This window comes from Triturus cristatus, chromosome 8, assembly GCF_964204655.1.
Source record: "Triturus cristatus chromosome 8, aTriCri1.1, whole genome shotgun sequence".
NCBI lineage: Eukaryota > Metazoa > Chordata > Amphibia > Caudata > Salamandridae > Triturus > Triturus cristatus.
Window position 1 is genome coordinate 100,542,646 of NC_140591.1, and position 14,087 is coordinate 100,556,732.

The 14,087-nt window shown below is 45.6% G+C and overlaps 1 protein-coding gene across 1 annotated transcript in view; it reads right to left on the minus strand.

Annotated features, from left to right (window-relative positions):
* The window catches only part of ILDR1 (immunoglobulin like domain containing receptor 1), a 223,661-nt gene that overhangs the window by 23,625 nt on the left and 185,949 nt on the right, over positions 1 to 14,087 (minus strand). The window contains exons 5-7 of the mRNA XM_085621101.1: positions 9,789 to 9,935; positions 5,095 to 5,226; positions 1,914 to 2,743 (exon numbers count right to left, since the gene is read on the minus strand). Of these exons, the coding sequence (XP_085477227.1) occupies positions 1,914 to 2,743; positions 5,095 to 5,226; positions 9,789 to 9,935 (1,109 nt within the window). The remainder of the gene's footprint in view (positions 1 to 1,913; positions 2,744 to 5,094; positions 5,227 to 9,788; positions 9,936 to 14,087) is intronic.

Sequence of the window (14,087 nt, forward strand, 5' to 3'; positions counted from 1 at the left end):
GCTTGCCTCACAACATCTTTCCTTCAAGTTGACCACCATGGCATGACTTATGTGGGAGGAGCTTGCAGAAGGTGCTTTCTTCAGTTCCTAGCGAGGTAGTCATGTGGACCTTTATATATCTGCCTGACCAGCAATTTTGAAAATGTTCTCTCAATGTACTGATTCTCCTCTACTCTTCTCAAAATGTGTAGTTTGATTCAAGCATTCTTTCAATAAAAAATAAAAATTCTGCCCATGCCTGTACAAACAAGGGCTTTCCATGAGCTGAAGATCTTTGCTATGGATGGCCTTTGTTATTCACTGGAAGGAGCTGAACATCCAGAGGGGCTGCAGCCCCAAAGTAGGGCTGGTGGGTCAGTTCCTTCCAGGAAACCTAGACTTAGTCAAATTACACGGTCAATCAATGAGGCTAAGCTTGATGTACTCTTGCGACAGAATGAAGACGTCTATAATGTTTTCTTTCTGCGAGGCATTAATCCTAAAATAATTACTGTGACCCTATAATTCGCGAGCCGGAGAATCAAACTGCTTACAAACATCCAAGCGGAAAGCTACACGAATCAGAATGAATGAGGCTGCCTTTTTGTGACAGTCTTTCTGTTCTGAGAATGGAGCCAGCAGATTACATGCTTTCAAAACAATTTATATACAAATGAGCTGGCTTTTGTTCTCATAAAGAAACCCATGTAATGCCATTGTTAATTTAATAGGCATCAGTGTTTAGTGGGTGTTTTCTGTTTCTGTGAAAGACATTTCTATTTGCCTCCATAGCATCTTCATTACATTATCCCTCAAATGATTGCAAACTTCTATTAACAACTTAAAATGAACAAGGACACTCCCAGACTCATGGGGACAGGCAATGCAAATGGATGGGGAAACCTTGTGCCAGATGTTCCTATTGTTTTTTGCCCTCTTTTTAAAGGAGGGGGTAACAAATGGGGAATAACGCATGCAAAAAGAAATGGCACACGTTGCACTATTAGCCAAGGGGAGCCACGCGGGACCTGGTGGTAAATTGCCGCATATAATTCCTGGGGAAATCATAGCTCAAAATTATTACCCTAGTCATAAAACCAAAATATTAGCACCCCATACCTCAAATTGCTCTGTAGGGCATTCTCAAAGATATGGGAGGTGGCCGCGGTAAACACACCTTGGTGGGGATTGGGACGGTCATTGCTAAAAGTTTCATCACTAAGCACTGGAACCCCACAAATCCTTCCTCTTTGACTCAACGACAAGCCGGTATGGACTGGTGCGCAAAACAGGGGGAACCTGTATAAGTAGCAAGGGGATGCCCTCGAAAACAGGCAAAAATATGGGGGGAATTACAGGACTATTATGGTCTAGGATAACTTGCTTTGGACCTCATATGATGTATAAAATGTGCAAGCACAACATGTCATTACCGCAGAGAGCATGGTTTCATCAAGTTTCCTGAAAGCAATATATTTGATATTAAAAAAAATAGCAAATCGAGTTCTCGGTTTTATGCTTAAACATTTCCACCTCTTTAGGACACTTGTTTCTCATTTTATCAATATCCATATGTTCATGAATTTTATGAAAAAAAATTGTATAGCATGTTTTCACAGTAATTACAATGCATCTATGCTCACACTTGAATGCCTTTCTGGTTTTAATATCCAAATGTATTAAAACCAAATCTGAAAATATAAATTTACATTTTTAACCTCCCTTTGCTGCAATCTACACAGATGCGAGTCTGACAATCACAATGGAAAGCATGCAGAGTCACTCATAGGAAGGCCCGCTACCTCAATTTTTATTTTTTTTTAGATACAGACAGGGAAACAAATAGTTTGCTGATTTGAATAATGTTTTAAAGTCAGAAAAATAACCGAGTTCTGAGGTCCTCGACAATAAAGAAAGAGTGGTTATGGACTCACCGATTGTCGCTCTGTGCCAGGTCTTAAGTTGAGGCCTTTCCCTGTTGTAACGTCCAATGAACGATAGCTGGGCGGTTTTTCTTCATCATAGGAGCGTTCATGGCGTCGTCCACCCCGCCCCCGCGGTCGTTCGTACTCATCTTCTGAACTCCACGAGTCGCGCCGTGATGGCGGGGAGTAGCTCCGCCTGTGATTGCGAGGTCCAGATGGGCGGTCGGGACTCCCCCTCCTTGCTGAATGGTGCTCTCGCCTGTCTGGGGAAAACCGTCTATCTGAACGTTGATTGGAGCGTCCCCGCGAACTACTGTAAGGAAAGTTTTCATTGTGATTGACTGGGCCCTGCCTACGCACAGGAGAATCGTCTCTTCTAGACCGGCCACTGTTGTAAGTGTCTCCTCTTCTCTCTAGAGGCCGCTCATCTCTCAGCTGATCGTGGCCGCCCCGATTGTAGCTTCCGCTGCTCCCACCTGAGCGAGATTCCTCCATGAAGCGGTTTCTGCGCCTCTCTCTTTCTTCCGCCAATGGGTCCCAAAATCCACCTGCATTGCTGCGTTGATGTGACGCGTTGCTTGTTCTCTGTGAGACGGTGATGTGCTCAACAATGGGTGGCAGCTGGATGACCCTACGGTCCAGCTCTCTAATTCCCACATCTCCAAGGGACGAGAGCATGCTCGGGTGATGGCTGCCACCAGTGTAAGGTGCACCAGCTAACATGGGCTGCACAGTGTTCATGTTTTTAATTTCAGACTCGAGGAAATCCAGCATTTTATTGCTAATGGGCGGGTTCGGTGGCTGATAGTTTGTTGGGAAGTTGCTCTGCAGGGAAATATCTGTACGAAAAACAATACATGAAGCTATGAGAAAGCTGGACCATATGTGACACCACATCAGCCAGAGAGTTCAAATTAAGGATGAATAAATTATCCCACCCGCTGACTGCATGAGGATACTTACTGAACAGATTCTCTCAATACTATCCCACGTCAACCTGCACACAGATCAGCCACACATCAACACACAAACACGGAATGACAAATCAATAAGGCACACCAGACTGTACGCTCACAGCTACAATAGAATAACAAGATTTCCTTCCAAGAAAAGCAGTGGTGCCAATAACTGCTTCATATGAACACCAGGCCCTACAAACAGCCACCTCAATTTAAGTGGGTTCTCAAAAGCGATCGTGCACAAAGAAAGATGCAGTAAATTCTTCTGCATAGTTCGATTCAACAGATAGTGGATGGTGTCTAAAGGAAGAAGGATGTTTGAAGATAAACGACAAGGATGTGAACGCTCTGCCTTGCGAATCCCTTTAGTAAGCAACTGATGCAGGACTATTGGGATTAGGCAGGTTCCATTGGGATGGGGGTCTTTAGTTACTTGATGAGGCAGAGGTCAGGTAAGGTATGGAGAAGCTACATACAAGCACGGAGGCAGGGTACATCTTGCTGCACCAACTACCAATGTTTGTTATAAATAATTCAAAAATGCTCCGTACAGTTGCTAACAACCAATGCCCACCTCCCGAAACCAGCCACCCACTATGGTTTCAAATACAACATGAAAACACAAAAGATGAGAGAGGCATTGTTACAAAGGCAATAATTCAAAGGGTTTAAGTCCCACAGAGGCTGGAGGACAGCGATTACAGAAATGGTCAGTGATTCACTAGGTGGTTTTGTAGATGGAGTGTTTCAGGAAAAACCCCATACACCCTGGTCCTTGAAAGGGATAGCCAACACGGATCTTTGCACAGGCGCCGGATAACTCTCCCTTCTCTTTTCTCTCCCCCCTTTCTGTCTCTCCTTTCACCTTCTTCCCTTTCTTTTTTCTTCCTCTCTTTCTTCGGGAGTTGGGGACTAAGGGGCGACATCACTGGCAAGGGGTTCGTCTAATGATGGCAGTTGTCTGCTGACCCGGTGAAGCACCGTCATATGTACTTAGGGGCTTTTGGCCCTGACACCAACTCCTGTTCTGTTTTTTCTTTTTGTTTGCATAAAATTTCTCAATAAAGATATTTTGAAATTCGAAAATACTCTTTCAGACTCTGCGATTGAACAAACACTTAAGAAAGTGCCGACCGCATTGAGCTAATACCTTTTGGAATTCCCTTTCTCGACTGTGTGAACCATTTACTTTCCCTGAAGAAGCCCGCAAAGGTGAAACGCGTTGGCTGTTGTGTATTAAATAATGAATAAAAGGATTTACAAAACCACCAAGTGAATCACTGATCATTTCTGTCATCACTGTCCTCCAGCCTCTGTGGGACTTAAACCCTATGAATTTTTCCTTGGTAACAATTCCTTTCTCATCTTTTGTGTTTTCAAAGTATGGAGAAACACCTGGCTGATGCAGAAAGTGTGGGACTAAGCAGGGTGTTTTGAGGGGACAGAGATTTAATTGTTTGATGAGAGATTGAGTAAGGACAGGTGTAGAACAAGCAAGACACAGCTGACCCAACACTGCTGAAACCAAGCAAGACGTACAAGCAGGGCATACGGCTTTAAACATTAGTTGCTTGATGCTAAGACAGTCTTGGTAAGGCGGTGGGGGAGGGGGACTGGAGGTTGATCCATAAATAATGTACTTAGGGGCTGGTCTGGGAGGCTTGGCATCAAACATTTACTCACCCGCAGTAAGTACTTGGGTCAGAAAACATGGATTCTGTGTGATCAATGGATGATCAAGCAACATAAATACAATACTCTGGTCAGATGGTAGTACCTGTGACCAGAAGCAATCTGGAAACACTGACCATTCACCCTGAGCCTGCTACATAACGCAAGCAATGGTCATGCAAAGGACTAACACACTGCCCCCAAGTACTAAAGACACAACCAGACTAGACCAACTGTGAGAAGATCAAACCCCACTAGAACTGCCTTTGGAGAAGACATTCAGCATTTTAAGGCTAAAGAAAACCTCATAACTGTGAAACAAAGCACCAGAATGGTATGTTCTATCGTAAAAAGTCAATAGACAAGAGCGATGTCCCTCATAAGATGCTAACGCTTGGTTCTGCCTAGTGATGAATGAATTATCTGGATGGATGAGTGGATTTTCTGAACACCTCTGACTTGCATAATAATCAATACCCTGCCCGGCACACATCTCACAACCAAGTTCTTCCACAGTATGGTACACACAGACTTGGAGACTGTCACTGGTTTCTGCTAACCTCTTTGAAGGAGGGGGTTCAGCTGGTAGCTCGAGTGCTTTGAGTTCCTGTCGCCGCCCAAGTATATCGGCTTCTCCATCAACCAGGGCCTCCCACTTGCCACTTCCTTCATATACCTGTGGCGTTCCAAGGCTGCAGAAAGAGACAGGCGCAGTAGTTAATTGCAATTCAGTTATTCATCTCTTTATGGTAAAAGCATGTCGGGTATAAAACACTGCTCTCCAAGTCCAATGTCGCACAAGATGATCGTACAAACAGCAGCTGAATGTAGGGAAGGAAGCAGGCAACGAGGGAGGGGTTTCAGGGACTATCCAATCACTGATCTGTGATCCTTGTGCACGTAGAGTGAGAATGTGTGGCACCGCACTGTTGTCAGAGAACTCCCCCATTCATGCTCCTTCCCAGCTCTGGAATTCATTGTCAAAAATGGCATTAACCTATTCTTTTTATGGTTGGAGTTTAGTTAAGAGACTGCATTCTGGTGGTTACCTCTCCTTTGAGATACTGCACAAAAAATGTTTGATGTTTTCACCATGTCAATGTGTTCAGCCTTCCATGACCCACAGAGTCTTTTTATGTTTAATGAAGTCTGCCTGCCTCTGGGTTTATTCTACTTCTTTATGAACTCCAACGAAAGCAGAACATCTGACAGGCGTTGCTTTGTTTTATTTCTTGGATGCACAACTGAGAATCTTAACAATCCAAATACTACAACAATAATATAACTAGATTACCCCCTGGCATGTGAGTGTGCACATCTAAGTGTCACTGGTGGATTGATGAGCATTGCTAGGAGCACTTGCCGCTTTAGGGGGTGTGGGGGTACTGGAGCCCCTTTTCCTGTACTGTATAATGTACACACCCGGCTACAACTTCCACACTTTGCTTCTGCAATAACTGCTAATGGATTATTCCGCTGCCCAGTTTTCTGTCAAATTATCACGCGAACGCAGCATTTCCAACATAATTTAGCAGACAATACGGTAGTCTCTAAACATGCTGTCGAAGACCTACTGTGTACAGTACCAATACTCACAGTGGGCTCTAGGTGAGCCACTGATTATCATTTATTGGCTTTATAGTCAATCTCATTTGCTCGCTTCTTATTGGAGGGCCTTCCTTCCTCTTCGTGTTTATTCCACTCCGATCGATCATAGCTTCTTTGCCATTTTTTTAATTTAATGATTTGTATCCTTCCACTGCTTACATGGAAACTACTTTTTCTTTTTCTTTGAGCGCCCTATAGTGGTGCATGAGTTTTCTTTCTCTCTGCCCTTTGTACATCTCCACCCGCCTACACACGTATGTTTGGATTTTTTGCGGAGCTCACAGAGTGCAGAAAACTCCGCTTCACAATGTGCAGCACAGTATTTTCCCGGCTCGCGAACAGTAAGATCGCGAGCGCGAGCTGCCGCTCGGGTAAAATTTCTACCCGAGCGGCAGGAATACCAGCACAAACTGCAGATCGCACTGCACTCTGCCACTCGAGGAACTTTGCAGAGTTTCTTTTGTAACTTCGCGGAGTAAAACTCGGCGAACTACACCCCGGCATGTAAGGAACCCTGTAGCTCAGGTTATCTAACAGTTTGTTTTCTTTATTTTTGTTTTTTATATTTCTAACAGCTGGACAGTATACCAGCCAGGTAATGTATAGGAAGAATACTTTAGTGCTAATAGCACTAAAAACCTTTGTAGCAAGTCATAGCAATACAAGACGAAATACACAGGAGTAATACTCTTTCAAATAATGATTTGCCATTCTCTCATTTTTCATTACTTAATCATTTTAAAATCTAAACTAGGTTGTGTTTTGCAGGCTATGCTCTTTATTTTATCATAATCGTTTCTTATAATCTTTTTTTTGTTTTAAAAAAACTCCCCCCTGGATATGACTCTTATTTATCACAGAATCGGACTCTAAAGCAAACTATAAATTAAGCTTTATTGGACGGCAGCGTATTGGGGCAAAATATGTACTCTTATGGTTTGGGTTTCAATACAGGTTTGTAAAGAATGGATTTTGTGAAATATTTATATAGGCACAAAATGAATGCATTTCCAATCTGCTGATGTTTACTGTTTAAGATCCCCTGATGGAGTCTATTACATTACTCAAAAAATCTTTTGAGCTCAGGTGGAGTCCTCTTCCCTATTGCAAAAATGTCATCTTTCATTGTTCTCCACCACATGAGGTTCGGCTCCTTGATTGAGGGACACACAATAGACATTGTGTTTAAATGAATGAATGAATGCTAGGATAAGGAGAATAACAGTGCCTGTAGATATTTATTACGAGATTGTTGGGTGGATGTGTAACCATACGGATGCTATTACCTGAACCAACTCAAAGAGATCAAGGAAATGCATTAAATTTAGCCCAGATTCTGAGTTCAACCAAAGATTATTTTAAATTTAAGACAAAAAACTGCAAAGAACAGTTTTATTTTAAAATTGAATGGATTAAGTAAGGGAAAGTTGGACACAGAGTCACAGAATTATCAGCGATGTGTGAGGTCGATGAGCCGCGTACTCCTGAAGAATGGTTGTCCTTTGCTTGCCCTTGTTTAATCTTGTACGCCCAAGCGAAGGGAGAAGGAAGAGCTTGGCTGAATGTTATTGAAGTAATTCAAAAGGCCAAAATCACTGGATAAGAAGAACTGTTCAGATTAAAGACTGCTCAGTGCCCGGTGCAGCGGCTTTCATATGAAACCAGTAAACTGAAGTCCTGGCGAGAGGGTGTCGTGTCTTCTTCAGGTCTCAAACGTGGTCCCTGAAACCGCCATGTTCTGGAGGTGGTGAAAGAGGGTCAATAGCTACTGTTGTAGGGCCACGTTCTATAATCCAATAGTGCTGTGATCAGGGCAAGCACTAACAGAACACATTTTAGGATGGAAAGTTACAATTTACTTCAGAATTAAGAGTTAACGCAAGCGGAATTTGGCTGTGGGATCGGTTTTTGGGATAAAGAAAACTCTTTATCAATTTGGGTCTGTGAGCAAGGCAATAAAGCAGGAGCTTACACATGGAGGGCAATAGTAAGACAACCAGGGGTGTTTGTGCCCCTCAAAAATAAATACATGGCTTTTATTGCCAATTAGCTTTAAAAACTTTAATGTTATCCAAAATTGTACTCTGGTAAGCCAAGATTGCAAAGATGGGCATTAAAGAATTAGAGGGTCCTGGTGTCTAAGAATGGCAAGAGAGACAGTCATCTTGGTGAAATTCCAGGGACTGAACCGGATGGATGATCGCACCGACACTACTAATGTCCCCAATCCGATGGAATTTGTCCACTGGAGCCACGGACACAAATACAGTGTCGCGACCAGGCACAAACCCCCTTGAAAGGTGTCGCCCAACATAAAAGACTCCTAAAAGGCTTTGAGTAGAGATGGTGCAACAGTTTAGAAGATTGTTGCTAAGCAGGCACTGTGAGAAATAATTTGAGAATTGGACGCATCAGATGAATCTATGGACACATTTCTAGAGTGATGAAACTAGTTTTTTAGGTTTGTAGTAACAGCCCTTGTTAGTGGAGATTAATTTATCAAAATGCAGACGATTGGGGCCTTTGTTTAATTTCCTTGGGTGAAATCCCTCAGCGGAGCCAGAAACACAAGTTTTCCAAACGAGTGAGACTATCCTCTATGGAGAGCGGAGTGACTCTTGGAAAGCAGGGACTAGGAGACCTTACCTATGTGTAAAGAGTATATCCTGTGACCTGCTAAGCAATCAGCGTAGGCGTTGCGTCGTACTCTATTTATGTTAGGTCTCCGCGGGTGAACGAAATGCATTGGAACATGGAGAGTGATAAGGCCCAGTCTGCCTGCCAGGCTCCATGAGTGTCATCAAAGGAGGCAGAATATCTGAGGCTGAATGGGCTCATTAGCAGAATAGAGTAGAGGTTAAACTAGCCGAGGCTTGGGCTGAGCCCTCTGGCACCCCTCAAGAAAGGGTCTTTACTTCTTAGATAGCCAGGCCTCCAGGTTTTAGGCCACTGATGTTCTCCAAATCTTGGTGAGCTCAAGATATTTTGGTAAGTTTGAATCTTCAACTTAAATCATGGTTGGGCTCAAAATGTAACCCACAATAATTGGTCTACATTTTGGAAATTAATGCAACTGTACTTAATGGGAATGGCAAAAAGTTTAAGTTTTTTTTTAGTTTATTTGGGGTCTTACTGCAAACAGCATGCCACGATACAGACTCTTCAGAACAGATTTTCTAAGTCTGAAGGAGAACACCTACTTAGGCACCCACTGGGACAGGTCTGAGACTTTGCCTTAGAGTGTCAAACTCTTACTAACTCTCTGCAGGGACATGAAAGGAGGCAACAGGCGTGAGAAAGGGTTGGATCTCGTGATGTTAAGCGACAAAGGTGCCAGAACCAGGGAGAGGAGGAATGGACTTGTGATGACCCTTTGTTGCAAAAGGATCAGTGTCATAAGATACGCACAGGCGCGTTGAACAATGTAAGGAGGCGGTGTCTTGTAAGATATGATTAAGTATGGTTAGTGTTTGGAGGTCATTGTGGTAGTTGTAGGTAAGTTGAGAATATGAAAGTGAAAAGGTGCACCCAGGCTAGAACACCGACACAGGTAACATCCAGGGGAATGTGTGCTTTAAAATGTTTTAATCAATTTCTACAAAAAAAACAATGATATTCCAAAAATGCTTGGATGATCGAGTCTCACCATCTTCAGGACAACAGCACTTGGTGGGGCAGCAGGGGCATTGGACGTAGCACGGGCAGCACTGGGGGCAACACTGGCAGCAGCAAATGCCGAAGAGGGTGAAGAGCAGGAGCCCGCCCAGGACGATGAAGATCACCGTGAGCCAATCTAAGGAAATTAAAGAGCGATACAAAGATAAGGAGATTCCGATTGCCTGCATCTGTGCATTCCCCTTCATCTGACCCACCTGGGGTCCTTGACAGAGACCTCAAACATTTTGCATCTGCAACATGCACTCCGCACTCCATCCAGGCTCCATCCCTGGGGTGGAATCACTGCATTCATAGCACTGTGGTAAGGCTCGGTGCCCCTCCACCCTGCCCGCTCAGCTTGTCCATCGAGGCTTGCAAACATATGATCCTTGGCTACCAATGAGCCAGCGTGGAAGGATGTTTATAGCTTTTGTTTTAACTCTTGGAAGAGCTAAAACTGGTGCTGTTCACTTTAACAAGGGTGGACATCGAGTGCTCCCTCCACTGTATCATATACATTCATTGCCAAGAAAGCGGATGCGGCCAGAGGTCCAGAAAGACATCTTTTTATTCTTAATTTTATACAAATGTTTCCAAGTTTACACCTTGACCCCGGCTCCGGTCACACCCATCCCGCCCCATGCAGAAGCCACCATTCTACCACAGAAACAAGCATTGCTTCTCCTACTAGAAAGAACAAAGTCTCTCTGAACGACATCCACATACTGAGGTGCCTTATTAGTAAACAAGGAAGTGCGTTTATTTCTCATGCTTCAGCTAATTAACCCCTTCGCCGCGGCAGGAATTCCGCCGCTGCGCTGGGGGGGGGGGGGGTTTGGGGGCAGCGCGGTGGCGCTGTGCTCATGACGGAGCCACTCCGTCATGAGCCACGGTTGAGCTGTGCTCATGACGGAGTGTTTCCGTCATGACTCCGCCCACTGCGCTAATCGCCCGCACAGGCGGGGAACCAGCGCAGCGTGGGAGGAGCAGCGGCCAACGGCCGCAGCATGACGGAACCACTCCGTCATGAGCACACGGCACCCGTGGCTCATGACGGAGTGGTTCCGTCATGAGCGCTGAAGGGGTTAAAACTATAAATGATGATAATCACAGTAGAAGAAACAAAAAGGTGCAACTTACAATTAAATTGTTGTTAAATATCACATTGGAGCACACGAATATAAATCAGCCCGCTACGTGCTTTACAAAATAGTTTAAGCTAAAAGTTGCTTCCGATTGGGTTGCCTATTGGGGATTGCATCCTTATATGCAGCTAAAGTGCACCTTAAGTGTCTTGATCATCTACCGCTCTTAGCTGTCGCTGCGGAAATAAAGAGAGAAATTTGACGAATCTAATGTTCAAGGCTGTACTGGTGGGATTTAAGCCCGATGCGTCAGCTTAGCATCATGTCCGGACCTTCAAGCTGTGTCCAGGGTCGTACTGGTGGGATTTAAGCCCGATGCGTCAGTTTGGCATCATGTACGGACCTTCAAGCTGTGTTCAGGGTTGTATTGGTGGGGTTTAAGACCGATGCGACAGTTTGGCAACATGTACGGACCTTCAAGCTGTGTTCAGGGTGGTATTGGTGGGGTTTAAGACCGAAGCGACAGTTTGCCATCATGTACGGACCTTCAAGCTGTGTTCAGGGTTGTATTGGTGGGGTTTAAGACCGATGCGACAGTTTGGCATCATGTACGGTCCTTCAAGCTGTGTTCAGGGTGGTATTGGTGGGGTTTAAGACCGATGCGACAGCTTAGCATCATGTCCGGACCTTCAAGCTGTGTCCAGGGTCGTACTTGTGGGATGTAAGCCCGATGCGTCAGTTTGGCATCATGTACGGACCTTCAAACTGTGTTCAGGGTCGTATTGGTGGGGTTTAAGACCGACGCAACAGTTTGCCATCATGTACGGACCTTCAAGCTGTGTTCAGGGTCGCATTGGTGGGGTTTAAAACCGATGAGACAGTTTGGCATCATGTACGGACCTTCAAGCGGTGTTCAGGGTGGTATTGGTGGGGTTTAAGACCGATGCGACAGTTTGGCATCATGTACGGACCTTCAAGCGGTGTTCAGGGTTGTACTGGTGGGATTTAAGACCGATGCGACAGTTTTCCATCATTTCAAGCTGTGTTCAGGGTCGTATTGGTGGGGTTTAAGACCGACGCGACAGTTTGGCATCATGTACGGACCTTCAAGCTGTGTTCAGGGTGGTATTGGGGGTTTAAGACCGACGCGACAGTTTGGCTCCATGTACGGACCTTCAAGCTGTGTTCAGGGTGGTATTGGTGGGGTTTAAGACCGATGCGACAATTTGGCATCATGTACGGACCTTCAAGCTGTGTTCAGGGTGGTATTGGTGGGGTTTAAGACCGATGCGACAGTTTGGCATCATGTACGGACCTTCAAGCTGTGTTCAGGGTCGCATTGGTAGGGTTTAAAACCGATGCGACAGTTTGGCCTCCTGTACGGACCTTCAAGCGGTGTTCAGGGTGGTATTGGTGGGGTTTAAGACCGATGCGACAGTTTGGCATCATGTACGGACCTTCAAGCGGTGTCCAGGGTGGTATTGGTGGGGTTTAAGACCGATGCGACAGTTTGGCATCATGTACGGACCTTCAAGCGGTGTTCAGGGTCGTATTGGTGGGGTTTAAGACCAATGCGACAGTTTGGCATCATGTACGGACCTTCAAGCTGTGTTCAGGGTGGTATTGGTGGGGTTTAAGACCGATGCGACAGTTTGGCATCATGTACGGACCTTCAAGCTGTGTTCAGGGTGGTATTGGTGGGGTTTAAGACCGATGCGACAGTTTGGCATCATGTACGGACCTTCAAGCTGTGTTCAGGGTCGTATTGGTGGGGTTTAAGACCAATGCGACAGTTTGGCATCCTGTACGGACCTTCAAGCGGTGTTCAGGGTGGTATTGGTGGGGTTTAAGACCGATGCGACAGTTTGGCATCATGTACGGACCTTCAAGCGGTGTTCAGGGTGGTATTGGTGGGGTTTAAGACCGATGCAACAGTTTGGCATCATGTACGGACCTTCAAGCTGTGTTCAGGGTCGTATTGGTGGGGTTTAAGACCGTCGCGACAGTTTGGCATCATGTACGGACCTTCAAGCTGTGTTCAGGGTGGTATTGGTGGGGTTTAAGACCGACGCGACAGTTTGGCTCCATGTACGGACCTTCAAGCTGTGTTCAGGGTGGTATTGGTGGGGTTTAAGACCGATGCGACAGTTTGGCATCATGTACGGACCTTCAAACTGTGTTCAGGGTCGCATTGGTGGGGTTTAAAACCGATGCGACAGTTTGGCTCCATGTACGGACCTTCAAGCGGTGTTCAGGGTGGTATTGGTGGGGTTTAAGACCGATGCGACAGTTTGGCATCATGTACGGACCTTCAAGCGGTGTTCAGGGTGGTATTGGTGGGGTTTAAGACCGATGCGACAGTTTGGCATCATGTACGGACCTTCAAGCGGTGTTCAGGGTCGTATTGGTGGGGTTTAAGACCGATGCAACAGTTTGGCATCATGTACGGACCTTCAAGCGGTGTTCAGGGTGGTATTGGTGGGGTTTAAGACCGATGCGACAGTTTGGCATCATGTACGGACCTTCAGGCTGTGTTCAGGGTCGTATTGGTGGGGTTTAAGACCGATGCGACAGTTTGGCTCCATGTACGGACCTTCAAGCGGTGTTCAGGGTGGTACTGGTGGGGTTTAAGACCGATGCGACAGTTTGCATCATGTACGGACCTTCAAGCTGTGTTCAGGGTGGTATTGGTGGGGTTTAAGACCGATGCGACAGTTTGGCATCATGTACTGTAGTATTGGTGGGGTTTAAGACCGATACGACAGTTTGGCATCATGTACGGACCTTCAAGCTGTGTTCAGGGTGGTATTGGTGGGGTTTAAGACCGATGCGACAGTTTGGCATCATGTACGGACCTTCAAGCTGTGTTCAGGGTGGTATTGGTGGGGTTTAAGACCGATGCGACAGTTTGCCATCATGTACGGACCTTCAAGCTGTGTTCAGGGTCGTATTGGTGGGGTTTAAGACCGATGCGACAGTTTGGCTCCATGTACGGACCTTCAAGCTGTGTTCAGGGTGGTATTGGTGGGGTTTAAGACCGATGCGACAGTTTGCTATCATGTACGGACCTTCAAGCTGTGTTCAGGGTGGTATTGGTGGGGTTTAAGACCGATGCGACAGTTTGGCATCATGTACGGACCTTCAAGCTGTGTTCAGGGTCGTATTGGTGGGGTTTAAGACCAATGCGACAGTTTGGCATCATG